Source organism: Sinocyclocheilus anshuiensis, unplaced genomic scaffold, assembly GCF_001515605.1.
Source record: "Sinocyclocheilus anshuiensis isolate Anshui unplaced genomic scaffold, SAMN03320099.WGS_v1.1 scaffold3813, whole genome shotgun sequence".
Lineage (NCBI taxonomy): Eukaryota > Metazoa > Chordata > Actinopteri > Cypriniformes > Cyprinidae > Sinocyclocheilus > Sinocyclocheilus anshuiensis.
Window position 1 is genome coordinate 45,602 of NW_015548185.1, and position 25,390 is coordinate 70,991.

General features: G+C 38.2%; 1 protein-coding gene across 2 annotated transcripts; it reads right to left on the bottom strand.

Annotated features, from left to right (window-relative positions):
- Positions 1-2,913: 2,913 nt before the first annotated feature.
- Positions 2,914-16,540, bottom strand: LOC107705004 (myosin heavy chain, fast skeletal muscle). Of its 2 annotated transcripts, none has more exons than XM_016508119.1 (41): positions 16,497-16,540; positions 16,222-16,272; positions 15,604-15,816; positions 15,344-15,487; positions 15,112-15,268; positions 14,892-14,919; positions 13,249-13,360; positions 13,075-13,167; positions 12,914-12,977; positions 12,707-12,805; positions 12,520-12,623; positions 12,271-12,409; positions 12,070-12,188; positions 11,817-11,966; positions 11,559-11,729; positions 11,183-11,483; positions 10,977-11,047; positions 10,807-10,894; positions 10,619-10,736; positions 10,391-10,514; positions 10,149-10,285; positions 9,805-10,060; positions 9,477-9,719; positions 9,218-9,394; positions 8,977-9,122; positions 8,800-8,890; positions 8,302-8,691; positions 8,028-8,154; positions 7,778-7,896; positions 7,466-7,662; positions 7,192-7,375; positions 6,934-7,099; positions 5,907-6,031; positions 5,491-5,799; positions 5,176-5,379; positions 4,958-5,083; positions 4,645-4,815; positions 4,457-4,561; positions 4,272-4,367; positions 4,031-4,162; positions 2,914-3,034 (listed from the first exon to the last, which is right to left on the bottom strand). In XM_016508119.1, the coding sequence occupies exons 3-41, from the start codon at positions 15,802-15,804 to the stop codon at positions 3,014-3,016; spliced, it is 5,805 nt and encodes a 1,934-aa protein (XP_016363605.1). In that variant the 5' UTR covers positions 15,805-15,816; positions 16,222-16,272; positions 16,497-16,540; the 3' UTR covers positions 2,914-3,013. The 2 variants fall into 2 exon arrangements, with proteins under 2 accessions (XP_016363605.1, XP_016363607.1); XM_016508121.1 differs by having other exon boundaries at positions 16,501-16,516.
- Positions 16,541-25,390: the final 8,850 nt, after the last annotated feature.

The following is a 25,390-nucleotide window of genomic DNA, read 5'->3' on the forward strand; positions in this document are numbered from 1 at the left end:
GAGCGCACACACACACACAGTGAACACTCTCCGATGCGCGCGCACACACACACACACACACACACACACAGTGAGCACAGTCCCACTCCCACTAGTAGTTGTAAATATTAAGCCACAAAACGATTCATATTTAAATATGAATTATCCGTGTCTCTGTGTTAATGAATGGCGCAGACGCACTGTTTTGTTTATTACTCGTACTGAAGCGCGCGTGACGCTTTCGGTGATTTCAGCGTCTGCCGTCTCACTAAATGAGGACATAAATACATGAACAACATCTCCGGGGAAGAGTGTTCAAAGCTCTTTATAAGTACTATTTATAAGTAGTATTATAAATACTAATAAATAGTACCCGGCCCACGGCAACCCGTCAAAATAAAAGTTCAGGTTAACTTGAGGGCATTGGCAGAAATATATTACTATTGTTGAGTAGAACGTATGTAACAGGCTGCTACTACTACTACTAAAATTATTAAAACCTTATTTTTAAGGAATAAGCATACAATATTTCTTCAATGTTTTAATTGTAAAATTAAATGACCTTTATTTTCCAAAAAATAAAATTTGTTTAATTTTCATTAATTAAAAGATAGATTAATGGAATGTTTTATGCCTTAAAAAAATTTAAATACACAACACAGAATTTCTGAGCAAAAAATCATAAGGCTATTGTAAGAATAAATGAAACTTGTTTTTATGCTTTCAAAGAATTAGACGTGCTAACTAATACGCTCACTGCACAGAACAGACGCCGAGAGAGGCGACACTTCTCCGGGAAAGTCAGACCTTGCGCTCCAATGTGGATATTGTGGATGAGTTCTTCTGTGTCATCACGTTCTATTAGTTCTACAGCTTCAGTTTCAGAACTTTCACACTTAGTCAGGGCTCTACAGTGCGACCATTTCAGTCGCATTTGCGACTGAAAACTACTGCGTGCGACTATGAAATAATATTTAGGAGCACCTGTGCGACTGACCCGATCAGCATATTTGTGTTTGCGCTGAGGGAGCTTCAATGGTTCTAACGTACTTATGTGTTTCTGCAGCGTTGATGTATCACAGATGTATCTCATTATAACAAACAAAGTGTCAACGGTGTAAATAAGAGATTCATTGTGCAGTGTAGGGAGCTTCGTCGATTATAATGGAGTTTTGTGAGATCGCGATGAACTAAGATGAGTGACAGCTTTTAATGATTATTAAGGGAGTTTGCAAATGTGATATTGATTTAATACAACAGTTAATTAAACAATAAGTCAATATTAAGTGACTTATATTGTCTGACAACAACACAATTGTCTTATTTGGCTCTATTTCCTACTAAAATAGTTTCAAACAAAGTAACAGCTGAGCTGCTGCGTATCTCCATTCAAACACAGCGGTGTTTCGTTTATGAATGAACTGCGTTTTTAAATGAATCTAGTGAGTCAATGATTCAATTACCCATTCATATAGACAGTCACGTACTTCGTTCCTGAATGAATCAGCTGTTTGAACGAATCAATTTAATGAATGATTCAGTGATAAAATCAGTGACTTGACGCCACCTGCTGGCAGTTTTAGTTTAATTTTTAATTAGAAATTAGAAATGTTAAAAAGTTTATAAATATATATTTTTTGAATTTGACATAAAAGATGATATACTTTTAATAAAGTTAGAAAAATGCCATTACAAAGGTAAAAACAAAATTCCCTGTAAATCACTTTAAAGAGTCAAATATCACCTCGTAATGGGAAGGTTAATTTTTTATCAGAATTTTTTATTACTGATTAGAAGGTGCTCCTAAATTTTTGACCGTGCTCCTAAATCTTTTAAATTAGGAGCACAAGCGCTCCTAAAAAGAAAGGTATGCGTAGAGCCCTGTTAGTAACACATACAGCTGTTCCCTCACCACAGTGCAACAGTGAAAAGGGACCCGTTTAAAACAGTGTCGCGTTCCGAACGTTGTTTAAGCAACATACATCGGTATTGCGGTATTTTAAAAATTCATATCATAACAAAAATAAACACCGGTATTCGGTATGAACCGGTATACCGCCCAGCACTAATCTTCTCGTTCGTGAACGAGTTGAACGAACTGGTACATCTCGTGATTCGTGATTGACAGTGATTACTGTAGCAATGGATGGAACGAACTATCTGACAAGCCGATGTCAAAAATAGAGCTGTGCAATAAGCAATGCAGAGTACATTCAGAGTACAAAACTACAACAGCAACAAGTCTGTGTTGCCTGAATATATTTAGCAGCTTCTACAGTTAAAGATAAAGCTTAAAACACTCTTTTTAATGTGTCCTTTTTAAGGCAATGTTTAAAAAAATTAGTTTTTAAATTAAATCTACTTGCTATACTACTTCAGTACAGTACTAAAATTTGTTATAATGGTTTTATAAATAAGGTTTTATAAATTTGTTATAATTTTATAATAAATTCTAAATCAAGACGTGAAAACTAGGGAGTGGAAATGGCAACTGAGCTGATGAGTGATCCGCTGCTGCCATCTACTGGATATAATGGTAATTTCATGTGATTGTCATCTTAAAAGTTTTTGTTTTCCACCAGGAATTTTGGCACATTTTTTCATGTCATGAATGAAAAGTGAATCTTTAAAGTGAATTTTTACTTCACAACTTGTAGATAATAAAGGCTTTAAAATATTGTTTAAGAGTTAAAAAAAAAATTTCACCCATGATGAGTTTGCATCCCGGACAGTCATATCTGTTGAGCGTGTGAACACAATGGCCAATCAGTCTTTAAGAATCCGCTCAAATGTTAGCGGGAAACAGACAGTTTTAAAATTTCAGTACCGACTGGTATCGCGGTCGGTACTTTTGACAACACTACTTGGGATGCTATGACACTTCTCATCCCATATGATGGAAATGCTTGATAGTTACAGAAACACAACAGCAAGAAGTGTGCAGGTTTACTTTTATTGTAGCTAATGGCATACTGACATTTCACAAGCAATTCATATTATATGATGACTTGCTACTGTGTCTGGATATTGTCCCTCACTCCTCTGCTTCTTTGCCCTGAAAACAAGAACATATTAGGGTCATTATGGCCGCACCAGACTATTTGAAAATCAGTTTATGTGTGAGTTTAGATCCATTCCTAACCACTAAAACACCTGAACCAGATATTCAAGATTTAGGCGTAAACTCTGTTGGAAGGTAGATCTCCAGGGGCAGGATTGATGGAAAGGTGAGCACAAACTTTACACTCAAAAGGCTTTTTATCTTGAAAATGTTGTGATCGACATGACTTGCTTAAAATGTTACAGTGAATTCAGCTTTATTTTCATTATACTGTGCAGCATTTGCACACTTGCAGCGTAAACTGGTTCATTTATTATGATAATTTATTAGCAATCTAGTCTTTCGCAATATAGACAAGGTGATAGTCAACACCATGTATCCATGTTTTGTAGTGTATTTTCTATGATAAAATTAGTGCTTTGTGAACAATATAACCTGATAACACGGGCTCCGAAAAATTTTTTGGTTCATGCATCAAATGTGAAATGGGCCTAACAATATGTTTCTGGTATTTTGCTTATTTATGACAAGGTTATCTACACTACTTCTGCTGCTTAAAAACGGCATAAGTTTATACAAATTGTTATATATTTATATTAATTATAATAAATGAAAATATGCTGGCAAAATAATTTTGCTTTCTGATTATTAGAAAAAATGTCAATATAATTGTTCATTGCAGCCCTAATTCAGTCACAATATTTGTGCAGTGCTGCAGTTTTTATTTCAGTGAGCTTCATGGGGATAAACAAGAAAAGTTGTATGTAGTCGTTTATTCTGTTAGCCTCGTTCTATTTTTTTTTTCAATTACTTGCCGGACCTCCAACAGAAGACGAGATTTTACTAAAACATTCAGCAGGTGAGAGACCCTCAACCACAGTCAAGTTGTTTTGAGTTGAATAGTGGAACTAACTAAACCGACATCTTTGCTTTTTGTAGCTATTGCACTGCCCAACACTGTTATCGTGGTAGTATAGGTTTGAATGTTACCTTCCCAGCTTCACGGCTCTTGGCTCTCAGCTTGTTGACCTGGGACTCAGAGATGTCAGCGCGCTCCTGAGCCTCCTCCAACTCGTGCTGCACCTTCCTGTACCTGGACAGGTGAGTGTTGGCCTGCTCCTCCTGTTAGGATGACACAAGATATCCAACCCCTTTCAGAGCATTGCACTCATGGCACTGAATGTATTGAATAGAAAATATCAAAGCTTCACACTTAAGACATTAGACTTACAGCTTCTTCAGCCTGGCGCTTGTAGGCCTTCACTTTCAGCTGCAGCTTGTCTACCAGATCCTGTAGTCGGGTCACGTTCTTCTTGTCTTCCTCAGTCTTTGGGTGTAAATATTGTTCATAATCTTAGTTGAACTATGTCAATTATAATGAAAGGTGTTAAATTTCTAAATCCAGTGTAGTTTTACCTGGTAGATGAGCTCCTTCACTCTCCTTTCATATTTGCGCACTCCTTTCACAGCATCTGCACCACGTCTCTGTTCAGCTTCAACTTCAGCCTCCAACTCACGCACCTTCAGTAGAGAGTTATTGTTGTCACCTGTCAAATCTCTGCCATAGCCAGTTCACATAAGACAGTATTTAGCCTGTTATTTACCCTGGACTCCAGTTTCTGGAGCTGTTTCTTTCCACCCTTCATGGCCAGACTCTCAGCCTCATCCAGACGGTGCTGCAGGTCTTTGACAGTCACCTCCATGTTCTTCTTCATCCTCTCCAGGTGAGCACTGGTGTCCTGCTCCTTCTTCAGCTCCTCAGCCATCATGGCAGCCTGAAATATAAGCCAATTCAAATGAATTAATCAATATAGATAGAAATGCCTTCCATGAAGGATCCCTTTGTTACCACATGCAGCTAAACAAAGTTAAATAACTGTTTGATTTAGAGTAGAGTAAGAGAATGTAAACACTCACATCAGTGATGGCCTTCTTGGCCTTCTCCTCTGCATTTCTGGCCTCCTGGACTGCATCGTCCACCTCACCTTGAACCTGGACCAGATCAGCCTCAAGCTTCTTCTTGGTGTTAATAAGACTTGTATTCTGTGTGATTTAAGCAGGTAGTTTAGTGTACATTTAACTAAAACTCTGTTATCATGTAACCTGAATTTGCTCCAAGTATAGTTTTTCTGTACTTGTGAGTGCAGCAGTCCCACACGTTCGCTGGCATCCACCAGCTCCTGCTCTGCCACTTTGCGGCCTCTCTCTGTTTGCTCAAGTGCAGCTCTCAGCTCCTCAATCTCTGCTTGCATTAGGCTATTCCTGCGCTCCACCATGGCCACCTGCTCCTTCATGTCCTCCTGTCCTCTGACAGCTTCATCAAGGTGCAGTTGGGCATCCTGTGGCAATGTTCTTTCTTTGTTAGTGGCATGTCATGCTTCAATTAATTCATGTATCATATTATCAAATATTTAATATGTGTTGCAATTCCACATTCTACAGAAGGATACCTTGAGTTGGCCTTGGACGTTCCTGAGCTGTTTCTGGGCCTCAGCAGCCTGGCGGTTGGCATGACTCAGCTGGATCTCCATCTCATTTAGATCTCCCTCCATCTTCTTTTTGACTCTCAGGGCATCATTTCTGCTCCTGATCTCAGAGTCCAGAGTGCTCTGCATGGAATCAATCACTCTTTGGCTGTTCCTCTTGATCTGTTCCATCTCCTCGTCCTTTTCAGCAAGCTTCCTGTCAATCTCACTCTTCAACTGGTTCAGCTCCAGCTGCACACGAAGAATCTTGGACTCTTCATGCTCCAGGGTGCCCTGATGGATAGTAGTCATAGTAAGAATTGTGTCAACCTGACAGGAAAATGGTGTAATGCTTGCTAAATAAGGAAATTAATTGATTTGACAATTTTAAGTAACAATACTTCAGCTTCTTCAAGTGCAGCCTGGATCTCTGATTTCTCAGACTCCACTGTCTTCTTGGCTTTCTCTAACTCATGAATGCTCTTTCCAGTCTCTCCAAGCTGCTCAGTGAGGTCAGAAATCTCCTCTAAAGGGTTTAAAAAGCAGAACTGTAAAACTTTCTGTTTTAATGCATCTCCAGGGTTTTTCCTGAAACAAACTCTTTTTACTCGCAATGTATTTTAGGTGTTATAATAATTATATGATTGAAAAAAGTGACAATTATAAATGTACATTTTACAGAAACAAACATGTTGAACATGAAATTAAATACAACATACCAGCTAAAAGCCCTTTTGCAGTATAGGTGAACATAAACATAACATTAGGTTGTTAAACGCTTTGATCCAATATGCATTTATCCACGTAAAGAGCACAAAACAATTTCTTACAAGCTTATGTGAATTGTTCTGATAGACTTCATCATGAAATGCAATCTCAGCAGGGTAACAGGTGCATTAGAGCTAACATTAGCATCAAGCTAAGAATTTTTATAAAAATTAATAGTAAGCTTTTATCTTTAAATTACTGAAAATCAAACGTTATTTATTCATTTATTTTGGCAAACAAAGGTGATTTACTATTAAGATTAAAACATGGAAGAAATGTTGTTTGATTCATTCAATGTTGTGCCATTCATTCATACATAAGATGCATAACATACATTACATTCATACAGAGATGATCGCGTAATTTGAGTTAATGCTCATAAGATCGCGTAAATCTTTGGAAAATGAATAGAAATGATGATTCTGTGTAAAGAAATATCAAGTAAACTTGTATAAAAATATCAGTATTTTTCCAAATTGGAACTAAAAACTCTAATGGACACTGTTCAGCGATGTTCCACGTGACTGCCTGCCTGAGTTTTGTCGACAACCAGAGGTGGCACAACATTTGGCGGAGGCGGCCACCTCATAATTCTCTATGCAGGAAAAAACCTGATCTCTTTTCTTATATCCTTAGTGCACAAATAAAAGTGTAATTTACGTTGCAGATTCTTGTTCTCCCTCTTCAGGGTCTCAAGGTGGTCAAGAGCTTCTTCATAGGAGTTCTTCATTTTGAAAAGCTCAGTGCTGAGAGAACGAGCTTCTTTCTGAGCACCTTCTAGTTCAGCCTGGCTTTCCTCATACTTCTGCTTCCACTCTGCTAGGACCTGAAGATGAAAGAAGTGTAATAATTGTTAATTTGCAAAGTCAATGGATCAAGGTATACTGTAGATTTAAAGATTATCCACATCCTTCTAACCTTATCAAAGTTTCTTTGCTTCTTGTCAAGGTTGGCAGCCAATGCATTTGCCCTCTCCACATCAATCATGAGGTCCTCTACTTCACCCTGCAGTCTCTGTTTGGTCTTTTCCAGTGAGGCACACTTGGAGTTCACTGCCTCAATGGATTCTTCAGCATCCTGCAGACGCTGTGCAAGCTTTTTCCTGAAGAATGTGGTATAAATTTTGAAATCTTGCTAATATTTGTTATTAAATGTAGAGTACTAATGATTGTTTATTCTTTGCTGTATTTACTTGGCTTCCTCAAGCTCCTCAGTGCGCTGGATGGCATCAGTCTCATATTTGACTCTCCACTGCGCCACCTCACTGTTGGCCTTAGACATTCCACGCTGGAGTTCAGCTTTGGCTTCCTGCTCCTCCTCATACTGCTCTCTGAGCAAATCACAGTCATGGCGGGCAGACTGAACCGCATGGGCCAGAGCATTCTTAGCCTTGAAGTCAAAAGTGAAAAACATTGAAGTGAAACTGTTTCCTTTCCTATTGTGCACAGCTATGTTCATAGCTATACACAGTACCTGATAACAGATTTATTTTGTAGGTACACACCTTAAGCTCTTCTTCAATATGTCTTTTGAGTTCCTCAATCTGCTGAGTGTAAGCCTGTTTGCCTCTTGTCAGTTGAGAAACAAGAGCTTCTTTCTCCTCCAGTTGACGGCCAAATTCACCTAGTATGAGACAATGTATAACTTATGATTCACAAAATAGTTGTATGATGTCAGTAATGGGTTTTTGAATCACTTCTGTTTTTGCACAGTTCTGTGGCATTGTGTGCATCGTATATTCAGTATTTACTTACCATTTTCAGTTTGGAGCCTTGCCTTTAGGGCATTTAAATCGTTAAGTTGGCGTACAAACTCATCATTCTTTGATTTTAGCTCACTTGCTTGGTCTTCTAATGTACGGCACATCTTTTCAAGGTTTGCCTACATAAATTAAGAAATATCAACTTTTTTGAACTCCCTGAGATTCTTTTGGAAATTGTTCACATTTCAAGCTCCTAAAGTTAAAGTAGTTTTGAAAAACTAATAATAGATCTTTACTTTTTAAGTTTTCGCAACATTGTACAGTACCTTTGCTTTAGCCACAGCCTCCAAGTTGCTTGTCAAGTCATCAATCTCCATCTTGTATTCACTCTTCTCCTTCTCCAGCTTCTGCTTGACCCGCTGGAGGTTGTCGATCTGTTCTCCGAGTTCAGCCACACTGTCTGCCTGCTTCTTTCGGAGAGCTGCAGCTGTAGCTTCATGCTGCAAGGTAGACTCTTCCAGATCACGACGCATCTTCTGGAATTCGGCTTCACGCTTCTTGTTCATCTCAATCTGAGCAGCAGTGGCACCACCAGCTTCCTCAAGCCTCTCACTGATCTCTTCAAGTTCCCTGGAGAGATCAGCTCTCTGCTTCTCCACTTTAGCACGAGCAGCTCGCTCTGCCTCAATTTCCTCTTCCAGCTCCTCTATACGGGCCTAAATAAAGAAAGAGAATTAATTCTTTAGTGATCTTTGTAATGTGGGTTTTCCAAGCTATGCATCTACTTCACCATTTCACATCGGAAAGATTGGGGTTAGTGTTACCTGAAGTTCTTTGATCTTCTTCTGAAGCTGTGCTCCCAAAGACTGTTCATCCTCAATCTTGCTGAGAAGCTGACTTATCTCAAAGTCCCTCCTGTTTTTAAAGTAGCATTCTGTAAAATGTGCAAAATACTTGCTTTTAAAAAATGTTTAATTGTGTAAAGACAGATGCCTACTCACTTTTTGATCTTCTCATCTGATTGCTGTTTCTCATTCTCCAGGTCCATTATGGACTCCTGGGCCAGTTTCAGATCACCCTCAAGCTTTCTCTTGGCTCTCTCAAGGTCCATACGGAGCTTCTTCTCTTGTTCCAGTGAGCCCTCAAGCTATTGTGACAGAAACCAGAGCAATAAAATATTAATTAGCAACAATTTTACTTTCCCATTGATTTATGGTCTTATTCTCATGCTAAACATCTTACATCGTCAACTTGCTGCTCAAGCTTTGTCTTAGCTTTAGTCAGAGTGTTGACTTTGTCTTCCTCTGCCTGAAGGTCATCAAGAGTCTGCTGGTGTGCCTCTTGGAGGGCTTTCTTCTCTTTGCTCAGCTTGGCAATGCTCTCATCCTGAGAGGCCATCTCCTCCGTCAGGTTTTTCACCTACATGGAAACATTGTTTACTGGTTTTATTCTCAAGAGCCTAAACTCAGAAGTGTGAACAAGATGTGAGAAGGATACTGACCTTATTTTCTGTTGCATGTTTCTCCTTCTCCACTTTTGCCAAGGTGAGCTCCAGGTCATCAATGTCTTTCTTCAACTCGGAGCATTCGTCCTCTAGTTTCCTCTTCTTGGCAGTCAGTTCAGCATTGATTTCCTCTTCATCCTCCAGTCTCTCGCTTGTCTCTTTGAGTTTGGCCTCGAGCTGGATCTTGCTTTTGATGAGTCCTTCACATCTCTCCTCAGCGTCAGAGAGGTTTTCAGATTCCTGTTCATTGACATGGATGTAGTTAATGATTTATGTTCATAGCTGTAGGATCTATATTAAGATCAATAAGAGCTGAAATACTCACAGAAGCTACTTGCAGTTGAAGATCGTTTTTCTCCTGAAGAAGGGACACCATTTTCTCCTCAAGCTCCTTCTTTTTAGCTAATGCCTTTGTTAAATCTTCTTTCATCTTCTCAAAGTTTTCCTTCATCGCCGCCATTTCTTTCTCAGTCTCTGCACTCTTCAGAAGAGGCTTGATCTTGAAGTAGAGCTTCATCCATGGCCAATGTTTGACATTCATGAATGAGCGGATGTTGTATTGGATGGAATAAATTGCTTCTCTGTGTAAAATGTAATCAGTTAATCAGTCATTATCACTTTGTGGTTTTAAAGAGTTGTGTTCCAGACAGTTTTGTAAGTTCATTGTACCTCCTTTCCATCATTTTGACAAACTCCTTCCTCATGACGTATCCACGGCACAAAGCCTGAGTCATGGTAACCAGATGTGCTAGTTTCTCATCTCTCATCTCCTCAAGAGTACCCAACAGACCAGCTTTGAAGAACACCTGTACAAATGATACATGATATACAAGTATATAATGATGTTTAGTGGTACATTATATAAGCCTTTCCATGTAGATTTGAGCTTAGACATTTGCTGAGTAGCTCACCTTGGTGTGTCCAAACTTGTATTGGGTGTGGTCCACATCAATAGAGGCCAAGAGTTTCTCTGAAGCCTTTTTGTTGTCAATGAACTGTCCCTCAGGGATAACGCTAGCATTTAATACTTTGTATCTAGAGGACATTCATAGGAGAGTTGTTCTCGTGAAACATGTAAGATGGTGAAGATTAGGTGATGCATCATCTATAAGTAAGATGTTGTAAAAAGGTGTCTTTACCTCTGCTTGAAGTCACCGTAGAGGATTCTGCTGGGGAAACCCTTCCTGCAAATTCTGATACCCTCGAGCACACCATTACACCTGAGCTGGTGGATAACCAGGAAGTTCTCCATCAGACCTGAAATACAAATGTTCTTAAGGTTCCAGAGATATTCTGATCAATTTCAGCCTTTAGGGATTAAGTTTACCTGGAGTCTTGGATTCATTAGGAATCAAGCAGCGCACAAAGTGAGGGTGAGTGCTCCTCAGGTTAGTCATCAGTTTACCCAAGTTCTCCTGTGGAAATGTTTATGCCATTAGTCCAGTGTTTAATGGAGAAGATGTTCACATCCTTCATTAAAAGGGAGAATCTGTTTACCCTAAAAAGTGCAGACACCGTCTGGAAGGAACCACCCTTCTTCTTGCCTTTCTTTCCACCACCGCCCTCAGCTGTTTTATATCATTGAAAGTTGTTAATGTTCAATTTGTGTTGCTTTCCATTAACTTTTTCAATAAATCACTATGTGATAATGTCTTGCACATAATTAAAACACAAAGGAATTCGGGAAATTCAGATGTTCGTACCTTCAGCATGAGCAACATACAGTAAGGCCAGCAGTTTGACCGATGACTTTTGGTAGAGTTGCACGACAGAGTCGTTTAGTGGATCCTTGTTCTTGTCCAACCAGCCACTAATGTTGTAGTCCACAGTGCCGGCGTAGTGCACCAGAGAGAAGTGGGCCTCTGCCTTACCTTTGGCAGGCTTGGGCTTCTGGAAAGCTGCACATTTTCCCAGATGCTGGTCATGCAGCTTGTTTTTGAAGCTTGTGTCTGTAGCCTTTGGGAACATGCACTCCTCTTCAAGGATGGAGAAAATGCCCATTGGCTGTTGAAGAAATATTCACACTTAAGCACAGACACAATGAGAATAGTTATTTTAATTTACTGAATATCCTCTTACCTTCTCAATAAGCTCAATGCAGGCAGCCAAGTCCATACCAAAGTCAATGAACTCCCATTCAATGCCTTCTTTCTTGTACTCCTCTTGCTCCAGAACAAACATGTGGTGATTGAAGAACTGTTGCAGTTTCTCATTTGTGAAGTTGATGCAAAGCTGCTCTAAGCTGTTGAACTGAAAATTAAACCGAAGCAAGCTCTTACTGCTGACTGTTATCTATTATGTCTCATTTTTTTACAGACATTAATGATTGATGCTCACATCAAATATCTCAAATCCAGCAATGTCCAGCACACCAATGAAGAACTGTCTAGGCTGCTTGGTGTCCAACATCTCATTGATACGGACGACCATCCACAAGAACATTTTCTCATAGACAGACTTGCTGAGTGCCGAGACTGCATTGTTCACCTGAAAAATTCAGAGGTCAGCGTAACTGATATGAAACTTTACTTTCTGTGAGGTGAATGTCTTTTATGAATGTCTACGGGACATTTCTAGGTCTATTCATCACCTGTGGTACTGTCTGGCCTTTGGTCACCATTTCATTCCCGACCTTCACTCTGGGGTAGCACAGAGATTTCAGCATGTCAGCAGAGTTGAGGCCCATGAGGTAGGCGATTTTATCAGCCACTGAGGAAGAACAGTTTTACGCATTATTGTTGCTAATGAAGTCCATGTTTGCATGTTAATATGTGCTAATAGAACGTCTTACCCTCAGTGCCGTCAGGTTCAGCCTGCTCCTCTCTCTGCTTCTGTTTGAACTTCATGCTCCCATGATGCATCACAGCACCTGTCAGCTTGTAGATGCTAATTTTCTCATCAGCAGTGAAGCCCAGAATGTCAATGGCAGTCTGTTTTTACACCGACCAAATAAATCACAAATTATTCGTTAGAGAGCCAAAAGAGAAGCATATTTTGTATTGTATTACTACTTATAATAATATTGCAGTTGTCCACATACATCTGTGGCAATGAACTCCTCGACATCATTGATACTCTTGACAGAGATTTCACCCTGGCTGATCATTGGATAGTCATAAGGGTTGGTGGTGATGAGCAGGGCCTCTATAAAGGGTTGATGTGCAGCATGTTATCAGTGTTCTCAAACATGGAAATAACTGAAGCACACAATCCTGTAGATTTCTCACCGAGCAGCTCTGGCTTGTGTCCAGTCATGAGCTGGTAGAAGATGTGGTAACTCCTCTCAGCAGACAGCTGGAATGTCACGCGAGACTTTTCTAGCAGATCTTCCCAAGAAAATAATGGTTAAAAAAAAAAGAAATTTGAGTTTAATTGATTGATCCATCTGTTAGCATCCAAATGAAAATATTTGCCTTAAAACAAGGTTGACTCACAAGTTTCAATATCAGCTGAGGCCAGTTTCCCAGTGGTTGCAAAGTGAATCCTGATGAATTTACCCTGCGGAGAGGAAATATTTAGAACAGCTTAGAATTTCTTCGATTTGGAATGTTAAGTGAATTTGTATAATGCATTTCATTTGACCTCAGCAACTTACAAAACGAGAGGAGTTGTCATTCCTTACAGTCTTGGCATTTCCATAAGCCTCCAGCAGAGGGTTGGCTGCAATGATTTGATCCTCTAGCGACCCCTGGTGAGTATTTAAGTAATTTCATCATGTAGAATAATTCTGTCACTGTGCTTTAGATGATGTTTGATTTAGTGTAGTTACCTGCATTTTGCCAGGGACAGGTTCTGCCTTCTTCGGTCCAGACACAGCGATTGTTGCAAAGTACTGGATCACACGTTTGGTGTTGACAGTCTTTCCTGCACCAGATTCTCCACTGAGTGGAAAAGATGGAAAAGAACATATTTTAGAATATTAGAAATGACTTGTTTGATACGTTAGCTTTTGTTTAAGTGCTTCTTTAAAAACCATAATCGTCAGGCAGTACATTTACATGCACACCAGAAATCTGATTAAGATATGAAACTGGCATTTGCATCTACATGCATCGTTTTAGCAGAGTGGTCTTAACCTTATATACATGCAACACTGTCAGTAAGCAGTTTTTCCTCCACACTTTTCTGTTACTTTGGTTGTCCCATTTTTTTTATTTTTATTAATTAATTTGACATGCCCACATAAGCCACTGCTTTCTCTCAATCAATTAAACAGCCTTTACTTTTACATTTCAGAGTGCTGCTTTCTGCAAAAACCCTTGAATAAGCAGTTTTCTTAAGTGCATATAAAAATTCACTCGTTTAACTTTTTATACAGGGCTCCAGACTGCTCCAGTGTCTATTTCGTGCACAAATTGAACAAATTACAACAGGTAAAGCTGTCAGCTGTGTGGACATTAGCAATACCCTTTACACTTCTTGTTTATAATCTATACTAATATGGATTATCATCAAGGTCTTTAGTCTATGATGTGTTCTGTTAATGCGTGAACTTCATATTATTTGTAGCAGACTTGCCATTTAATAATCTCAATAAGCTTTGTGCTGTTAACTTTTAATAAAGTATCAGCTTTAAAATTCATAACGAAATTCAAACAATAAATACCGTTTTGGCGCTCTTTAATGTGGCATGAGCGATCGCTTTAGCGCCTCAGTTCAAGCAGCACGTGAACCTATCATATTTTTCTCTTTACTACTATAGTACGAAATAAACGTGAATGGACATCAAAAGTTATATTATAAGATAGCGTACAGTACAAGTTACTGAAATATCTCATGTAATCATTTATTCAGTGTTTCAAACTGCGGAAAACGTGTGAAGCTTGTAAACAATGCCATGTAACCATACATTTACCTCAGAATAACCATTTGGCGTCCATAAGCTCATCAGTCAGTCAGAAAAAAATAACTATAAAGAGGAGCATTTTGCTACATTTATGCACTATACTGAATATTCATATTTTTACTTAACCTGTTAACCTGACAACATTTAAAGGATACATTGATTAAGAGCCCAAACTATACTCAATGGCCAAGTGATGCTGACATAATTATGGTCTGTGATATTGGCACAGATTCTGTGTAATAAACAATTCTTTGTGACTGTAAATAGTTCTCAAATTGGAAAAGACGTTTAGTTCCCACTTTAAATTAACCTTAGTTTCCACAACATCTACAAAATAGATTAAAATGCTAATAAAGACAGGAAAATATGAGACATAAACACATAACAGTATGACTGAAATGGTAAATTGTTAAAAATAAATAAATAAATGAAAAACATTTATTTGGTGGCACTTAAAAAATAATTTGGCGCCTAATTTTTTTATAGGAGCCAATGGCTCTTTAATTAATTTTTTTTGTTTGGAGCCCTGTTATACAAAAACCTTTTAATGATCGTAGTCTACTTACGTAATCAGGATAGACTGATTCTCCCTGTCTGAAACAAGTTCATAATGTTATTTTAAGTAAAACCACTAAACAGATTTTTTTCCATTTTTTATTTAAATTGTACATTTATCAAGCTAAATTTAGGCAGGCTCAGGTTTAGCACAAAATAAGCACACTTCTAAGACAATGTATTTTTTTTATTGGTCTACAAATTGGATTGAAAATGTATATCCCCACTTACCAGTGAGCATGAACTGGTAGGCGTTGTCGGAGATGGAGAAGATGTGAGGTGGGGCTTCAATCCTCTTTTTGCCTCTGTATCCAGCCACAACAACTGAGTCGTACACTGGGAGCCACTTGTAGGGATTGACAGTGGCGCAGAACAAGCCAGAGTAGGTCTGAAACAGAGATAGTCCAGTTTTACAATGCTGCCATCCAATCCTAGGAATAAAACATGATTTACTTAGACTTACGTAGATCATCCATGCTGCGTAACGCTCTTTGAGGTTATACAGCACAGCAGGCTCATTGAGGTGGGTCATCATGGCCATGTCCTCAATTTTGTCAAACTTGGGAGGATTCATGGGGAAGATTTCAGCTTCTTTTACCGTGAGTGTCTAAAAAGTTTTCAGCAAGGGTGACACATTTACAAAATATGAAAATGTTTGATTCATGTGGCATATCATCATGCAAAATTGTTTTGCAGATCAACACATTTTCTAATTGTACTTACTTTCCCACACAGAGTTTTGACAGTAGCTTTGCCACCCTCTTTACTAACAAGAGTACCCTTGAGGTACATCTCGTCTGGCTCTGTCACGAAGAACGCTGTTTTGGCATCAAAGGGGGTGTTCTGAGCCTCGATTCTCTCTCTTTCTGGCTTCCGGAGGTAAACGGCCGCCGGGCCGAAACACTCCATTTCACCATCTCCCATGATTGCGGTTTACTGTGACAAATGACAAAGGAGAGAATGTGCTGAGGGTCGTTCACTCTGGTACTATAGTGTGATTTCACATGTTAATTGTAATGAAGAGATTTACTGCTGATTTCATTAGTAGAGTTGTGTTTCTTTTAACCTTATTTCTGTTGTGTTTCAGTTTCAGTTATGGCAGAAGATTGGAAAGCTAATTGGTAGGTCTTGACAATTTGTTCATGATTGTAGAGCAATTATATTCAAGATTCAAAATTGCTTCTAAAAGTGTTTCTGGGCTTCTGTGTTCTAATGCAGTTCTAATTTTCCTTCAGGCTTGAGAGGCTCTCTTCACTCATTAACCATCAAAGATACACACTCAACAATTACAACCATTTCTGATATGTGTATGTTATGGCTATGCAATCACAAGCATAATACCTGCTGTCGTTTCCAGAGAGAATGTGTCCGATGTGTCTGAGCTAGGAGATGCTAAGAGAAAGGCAAAAAAATCTGTCAATCCCATGCAGTGAATATGTGCTTACTTGTAGTAATTCAGTCAGATTAGTTTCAAAAGCATGTTGAATATACAGTGTCCATAATGTAAACTCTTAAATATGCTGACTAATGACCATGAGTCAGGATTAGCCATTATGCAAAACACTAGTATGTAATATTAGGTTAGTAGTAGAAGGAGAACATGAAGAGAAACTCACCCACCTTTGAGTTCCAGTCAGTCCTTAGAGGAGCCTGAAGCAGCGTCTTATATAGACAGAATAATGTTCACTCAGCAGAATGCACTCACTGTATTTGGTCATGTATTTGTAGCTCAACAGGAATTTACATGTATTTGTAGCTCCTGCTTGTTTCAACAGGAATTTTTGGAACTGATTGTTACGTTCATCAATATCATGGCACTGACCAAAGATATGTTAGCACTAATTGTAATTAACTGTCCAGCCTTAATTCGTTTTTTTTTTGGTTTTGTTTATAAGAAATACTGTGTTAGAGAACATCTTGTAGAACAGATAGTATAAAGAGATAATGGCAGTGAATGCTTCGCTAAGATGAGGTGAATTGACACCTTGATGAATTAAATGAATATTTGAAAATAAGCCACCAATACTGTGATTAAAAATTATACTTGATGTATTTATGGGCATGATCAAGCGCCTTAACCTTGAGAAAGGGTTGTTATATGAAGGGTATCAGTTACTGGAGTTCAGACATTGTTTGGGTCTTATGTTGAGCATAATCTTCTTCAAGTGCCTTGGCACTACAGTAGAGCCCAGTTTAGCCGTGGAGAAGCTCTCAAATGTCACTGGGATACTGTTCCCAGACGCCTTGGAAGCTTTTTGTGTGACAAAGCAGCAAATTTGGGCACAGCAGTTGTCATTTATGTCTGTGACACTTGTGTTGAAGGCCAGCCTCGATCTGGCAGAATAACGCTGCATTGCTGTATAGACAAAACTATGAAAAGGACTGAGATGTGTTCGGTGAAATTTGTATTTTTTTCAGGTCATATTCCATATTAATAACATAAACACAGTTGCAAGTAATGCTTTACAAAGCTTTTAATGTTCCTTAAGTGAGTTTTTTTATATTGTGGTCTCTTTTAAGACATCCTAATCAGGTGAATAATGCATATCGCTAAGACATAATAAGACATGTAGAAGTTAAACACATTAAAGCATCTGATTTCATCCGGTTCTTATTTGGACTAAATGCTAGCTTTGTTTTTGGCCATGCGTTTTATTTATCTTCTCCTATCTCTCTGCTCATTTCCAGCTTGTTATTTCAGTTTTACGCTCTTCTAATGGCTGTGCTAGTCTGTTGGGCTTCGGGTGTCTGTTAATTTGTGAAATTTTGTTTATTAGAGTCGTAGTCCATATTACAAAGTCTTTTTTTTTGCACTTTTCACAATACACATGGTTTCAAAGCAGCTTTACAGAAAGTCATACTTTTAGGTCTATAATGTCTAATGGCTGGACTGTATGACAATATATAACAATGATACAAGTGATCCTCCATATTTAGATCTAGCACATATATGAGTGCTGCAGTGACTCATTCAAATGCATTCATGATAATTGGATGACTAAATCCATGATCAGTGAGTCTTGTCTTATGGTTCTGAGCAGTAATGAAAGCACTAATGCATGAATGCATCATGAAAGCGTCCCTGATTGCCGTGTGCCTGACTTTGGATTGTGCCCTTGTCCTTTTGCTTTTCCTTTCAAGGACAATGCAATGCGTCCAACCATCTTTCCTAGTACTTTTAAGAAGATGGCAGGAGGCTGTGGAATAAATTCTAAGGCGTTGACACTTTATAAGATGGGAACATGTGGTCAATAAAATTCTAAGGCATCTTTTCCCTAAGGGTGGCCATATTAGGACTTTACACAAATATAGCTGGTCGGTCAGCTATGCCATTGGGGCTTTGCCATTTGTCAGCATAGGTCACAAGCATTATTGTGGTATCAAGTTGAAAGCTTTGATATCAAACGGTCATTCACTTTAATCTACTCTGTCTTGGACACCCATATTTGAAAGAATATTGTAGGAAGCTTTTGACTCTTTAGTTGGTCTTCAGTCAAGTTATTAGTCTATAGTTATTGGCCATTCCTTTGTTTGGTCATGATAAAGGAAGACTTTACATTAGCATTTTCTTTATTTATTAATTTAGGATATGCTTTTATTCAGCAACTTCAGCAACTGGTACACAGGCATGCTATTGGTGCACTGATTGTTCGGCTTTCCTGCTGTTGACATTCAGTAGTGGAAAACAGCTGAACTGGCCAGCTAACATTTTTTTTGTGTGATACGGGACAGGTTTGGTGGTATGGGTTGGTTTATAGGTTGGTTAATATTGATGTGTAATACGGGTAAGGTTAGGGACAGGTTTGGTGGTATGGGTTGGTTAAGGGGTCAATAGAGTACAGTGGTCAATTTGATTACTATGCGGGAACACAGTTCAATCTGTTTAAATTACATTGTTTTGATAAATGATAAATGGAGTATTTTCTTGAAATTTATTTATTTTTTTCTCCTGAAGATGTATGATTGAAGCAATATTCTGTTTAATGATACACAATAGTATACTAATATAATAAGTGTTGAGGTAATAAAAACATGTTTTGCACCCAAATTACAATGTTATGTCTTTAGCAAGCATTTAGCTACACTTAACTATAACCACCCTTTACACAAACATTGTTACAGCAGCTGAAAGTCCAGTGCACATAAAGATACAAAAAAATTAGTAAATGTTTATAAACATTTACAAATGATGAATAGTCTCAACTTTGGATTGTATACTGCAAAAACATAAACAAATAATTAATAAATGATTTGCAAAGATGTGTAAATAGGGTGAATTCAGGTCATTTGGGACACATTTTGCAATCGAAATGATGGCTCATAAAGGTACTAATGATTTGTAAACGTTTATAAACATTTACAAATTATGAAAAGTCTCAACTTAAGATTGGGTACTGCAAAAACATGAACAAATAATTAATAAATAATTGGTTAAGATGTGAATAGTAGAGGTCTACACAACAAACAAAGACCAAATATATGACCTTTACAGACTGTGATTATGAGTTAATTAATAATGTGTTAACATTAATAGTTTGTGAAGTGCATAAAATGACTAAGCTATATTTTCACAACATTTGTAAATGTAAAAATGAGCATTAGCTAATATGTGAACTGAAGTTTAATGCCATTTGTTAGCATTCAAAAGTACAAATCAGTACAAATAAGCTTGTAATCATTGTATAATTTCTGTTAAAATAATTTGTAGATTTTTAAAAGTGCATGATCATATGAATCGAAAGTTTAATGACATTTTTAAGCTTTTCAATTTACATTAAATGGGTCCCATTATGCTTTTTCACTTTTTCAACTTTAGTTAGTCTGTAATGTTGCTGTTTGAGCATAAAAAAGATCTGCGAAGTTACAAAGCTCAAAGTCCACTTCAAAAGGAGATATTTTATTTAACAGAAATCACTTTTCAAAAACTACAACGAACGACTCGTTTGGACTACAAAACATTTTTTTCCTGGATTTGTGATATCACAAAGATCGACGAATGGGACGAGACCTGGTTGAGCTGCACTAGAGAAGGCAACGAGTGTTATCACTGTGTCTGAGACACGCTAGCTTTCCCAAGGCAGACGAACTTAGAGTGCTTACTATCATCCGGGTTTAAATCGCGCTCAAATTGAATTGATTTTGACGCAATATTTAGGTTAGTTAATTGCATTAGTTATTAGTAGTAGTAATATCTTTATTTGTGCCTTCACAGGGCAATTTATACAGCATCAACCTCACAAACACATTTTATAAAGACATCGTGACAAAACTGCTAGAATAAAAACATAACAACAAGTACAACCACAACAACAAAAACCCGGGCATTAACAATGCACCTATTTTCATATATTAAAATATAGTGTTAAAATTCATAGTACACCTTTATCTTTATGTTTCAAATAATTGTTTACAACCAAGACTGCATTTGGAACAAAAGATGTAGAAGCTCTAACAATCCTCCACTTGGGCACTCTATATCGTCTGCCTGAGGGGAGCAGTTCAAATTCTAAATACAAAATGTGAGATGTATCATCAAAGATAGTCAAGGACTTCCAATGAACATTTTTCTCACACAGAGAAGATACCCCCAAATGTACAGAGCATGTAATCTTTGACACCAAATTAACAGTACTCTGCATCTGGGATCTACTTTTAACATTTAGTCCATAAAACCAACAAATCATAGCAAAAGTCAAGACAGTTTCAATAAAAGATCTATAATACATTATCAAAATAGATTTATCCACATCCAAGGACTTAAGCTTCCTCAATAAATATAACCATTTCTGTGCTTTTGATACAACAAGATATGTTTTCCACCTAACTTAACTTATCATCAATAACTGTACCCAAATACTTGTATGAATTTACATTCTCAACTTCTTTACCTGCAATAACTACTTTAGATGGAATATCAACAGAGTTATAAAATTCTATCATCATGTCTTTAGTCTTGGAAGCATTTATTTGTAAATGAGAACTCTCGCACCAATCCAAAAAATAGTTCAGAATGGGCCCATGCTCTGTGTCACCCTGTTTTACTGTATCATCGGCATATTTAATAATGTGTCTGCCTGGATATTGACATCTGCACTTATCCATGTATAAAATAAATAATAGAGGTGAAAGAATACAGCCTTGGGGGCAACCCACAGAGGAATAAAGCTCCCGGCAATATTCTCCATTTACACATACTATTTGAGATCTGGTCAGAAAATCTAAAATCCAGGCCACCAAGCCCTTAGGAACATCAAATTCAGACAACAAACGTTCAGCTAAAAGAAGTGGTTGAATAGTGTTAAATGCGGATGAAAAATCTATGAATAATAATCGAGCATGAGTCGTACCAGTATCCACATGTTTATATATGAAATTTAAGAGCGTCCGAGTGGCATCCTCCACACTCCTATTCCTCCTATAAACAAATTGTAGTGGATAAACCAGCTGACTAGTATACTCTACAATCCAAGTTTTAATAATTCTCTCAAAACATTTCATTAATAATGATGTTAAAGAAATCGGTCTGAAATCGTTCATTTGTCTGGCATTGGTCTTTTTAGGAATTGGTACAATAAAATATTTTTTCCACACTGCAGGTACTCTCTGTAATTTCAAAGAGGTCTGATAAAATGACTGATATCACAGAGCTGATAAGCACAACTCCTCAAAACTCTCCCACTCACTTTATCAGGCCCCTGAAGGGAGCACGCAAACTTTTATTTTGTTGGGCGGTTTGCAAAACTCTCAAAACAGAGGCTTTATCAATCTGTAGATATTCCTCTGTTTTTAAACTAGAATAAAAATCCATACACCTATCATTAAAATCATATGTATCAAATCTCCTAAAAAAGACATTAAATTCATTTGCTATCTCTCCATTTTCTGTCAAAGACTTCGTCAAAGTAATTTCTGTTGGTTCTTTATTTTTTGCACAAGCCATTTCTTTTATTCCTTTCCATGCTGACTGAATATTTCCCTTAATAAACTTCTCCACTGATGCCTTATATATCCTTTTTGCCCTCCTAATTTTTCGTTTTACTTCCTTATTTACCTGACACTTTTCCAAATCTGTACCTTGATAAAAAACCAACTAACACAAACTTAACATTGAACAGTACTGCCACGGCATTTATTAATCCTAATGTTAATTTCATAATTAACATATTTACAAAAATGCATCTGTTAACATTAGTTAATGCACTGTGAACTAACATGAACATACACTGAACAATTCTGTTTATTAAGATGTATATATGTAAAAATGTATATATTTTTGATACTGCTGATGAATGTTAATGAATGAGACCTTATTTTAAAGTGTTTCCATTTTCTATAAATTTTATTGTCTTTGCCCCTCCCATTAACAGAACATTGCCAGTGTATGCCGTCCTGTGCTCTCCAGCTGTTGGCATCCCATGCAAATGTCCTGTAAGTGTTTTCAGTCTAACAGCTGTAGAATAAATTAAGAGCAAGGAAGAGCAAGGATGAAGGGGGGGAGCAGTTGTGGCCTAATGGTTAGAGAGTCGGACTTGTAACAGGGTTTTGTTCCAATGTCCTGGCTCAAAATGAAGCGCAGGTGGTACCATCTTGATCATGTGCACACAATGTACCCACCCTTCAACTGGCTGAAACAAACACTTTACACGCAAAGTATTTTAGGTGTTCTAATAATTACATGATTGAAGAAAATGACAATTATCAGGTTAAATTTTACAAAAACAAACCTGTTGAACATTAAATTAAATACAACATAACAGCTAAATGGTCCCTTTTGCAGTATAGGTGAACATAAACATAACATTAGGTTGTTAAACACTTTGTTTATAAATTGAAAATCTTTATTCAGTCTCCTGGTCCATGCATATCGCTTTGATCCAATATACATTTATCCACTTATTATAAAGTGTCTTTCTAGAAAACAAAACATTTTTTGCAACTTTCCGTGATTTTTTCTGATAGAATACATCATGAAATTTAATCACAGTAGGGTAACAGGTGCATTAGAGCTAACAATAGCATCAAGCTACATAAGACTATTAATAAAATTAATGCTACGCTTTTACTCAAATCTCACTTCAAACCACCATCAAGTGTTTGTAATAACTTCCGATTGCTATCTAATGTGGATTTTGGTCATATAATGTTGTTAAGCTATTTGTAGCCTTTTATACTCCGCTAATAGCTACACCAGATTAGCATTTCTCATGTAAACATTCTTTATTGTTATGAAAATACCCCAAATCTCATGAAAATCACATACAAACCATATACTATCGTAATCGTGTGTTAATTAGCTTCATGTTTCGTGTGTTGAAGCGTTTCCTTGGGTTTAGGTACGGAACTGAAAGCGGAAGAGATATGGAAGCTCGTCATCGGAAGAGACAGGGCGGGATTTGAGCGCGTAATATGATTGACACATGAGCAGCGAATGAGCATCTGTATCAGAACAGCGATCGTGGAAGAGAAAATGCAGACAGGCAGCGCTGGAAGCATCTAATGCTCATTGGATCGCGTAAATCAGTGGAAAATGAATAGAAATGACGATGATTCTGTGTAAAGAAATATTAAGTAAACATGTCTAAAGATATCAGTATTTCTCCAAATATGTGCACTTTTGGACTAAAAAGCCTAATGGACGCTGTTCAATGACGCTTGCACGTGACTGGCTGAGTTTTGTCGACAACCAGAGGCGGCACAACATTTGGCGGAGGCGGCCGCCTCATAATTCTCTATGCAGGAAAAACCCTGTGTAACCCGAAGGTCGTGAGTTCGAGTCTCAGGTCCGGCAGGAATTGTCGTTGGGGGGAGTGAATAACCAGCGCTCTCTTCCACCCTCAATACCACAGTTGAGGTGAGACCCTTGAGCAAGACACCGAACCCCCAACTGCTCCCCGGGTGCCGCAGCAATATGCTGCCCACTGCTCTGGGTGTGTGTTCACGGTGTGTGTGTGTTCACTGCTGTGTGTGTGCACTTGGATGGGTTAAATGCAGATTCAGAAGTAAGGGTCACCATACTTGACTACACGTCACTTCACTTTAAAAGAATGAAGATGAGACATCACACCACATCTACAAGCAAGCATAAACATTTACACACATTTATATTGTAACTAAAAGATGTACTCAGTAATGTTACTGCAATGGCTAAAATGTCAGTTGTCCTCAAATTTTAGTTACTGATGTCACTGTAGAAAAAGTTATTTGCTATCAGTTCTGATGATTAATGTTCTGTGAGCAATAGTGTTATAACTGCCCCCCTCCTCCACCCTGTGAGATGTAAAATAAAACTGTTATTACACTGCTGTTATGACGAGTCTCTATTGCACATCACTTTAAACAGAAAAATTATAGTATTTAAGTATAGCCATTTTATTTTTCTGCAAAAATAAAATGTTTTAATGAGTACAAATTATTGAGTGTACCTCTAAAATTTTTTAAATCATATAGGGGCACTGTCGGAAATGTCAGCCCAAACAGACCAGACAAAATGGATTAAAAGTTTAGAAGTAAGGTATTTGACACTATGGGTGGGTAAGAATGTTTTTTTATCTTTTAGTTTTTGTTTTTTAATTTGCAATGAAAAGACATTTGTGACATGCTCTGTCAATGACTTGGGCGAAAAGGGGTCATTCCCTTGGTGCCCCTTGTGCAGAGTCTGTGGGCCTATCTTGCAGTTCCCAATCCATCATGATGGCTAATCAGGATGATCAGACTCAGTTATGCAATTCAGTTTGCGTGGTGCCCGCCCAAGTTCATCGGCATCCTTTTCACCTCAGTAAGAGGCGAGAACACTACTGTCCTGCATGCGGAGATTAATAGAGCCTGTCCCTCTGGCCGAGATGAAGCAAGGGTTTTACAGTCCCTACTTCATCATAACAAAGAAGGGTGGCGGGAGCTCGTTCTCCTCTCAATATCTCTGTGTCTAATCACCCTGAGGAAGGACCTTTTTACTCAGGGACAGGGCACGAAATGGTACCCGTGCCCAGACCTCTGGAACCTCCATGTCTGGCCCGAGGATGGGATGTTGAAGACCTGAGTGGGCTATTACTGGCAGTGATAGACACAGTCACTCACACCAGAGCCCCTTCGATGAGGTAGCTGTATGGTTGAAGTGGCGTCTTCGTTAATTGTTATTCTTACCGGGGAGAAGACCCATAGAGATGCCCCATCAGGTCAGTGCTTTCCTTACTACAGGAGAGGCTGGAGGGGCGGCTTTCCCTCTCAACCCTGAAAATGTACGTGGCACTGGAAGGTAAGTCATTTGAAAAGCACAACCTGATTGTTAGGTTCCTCAGAGGTGCGAGGAGTTTAAATCCTCAGAGACCATGACTTGTTCCCTCTTGGGATTGCTCTTGAGTGCTCTCTCCTTGAAGACGGCCCTCTTGACCATACTCACTTTCACCAAGAGGGTTGGGGACCTGTAAGTGCTCTATGTTAGCAAAGCGTACCTAGAATTCTACCTCTTTCAGGGATCAAGTCGTGAACTTGCAAGCACTCCCACCTGATGAGG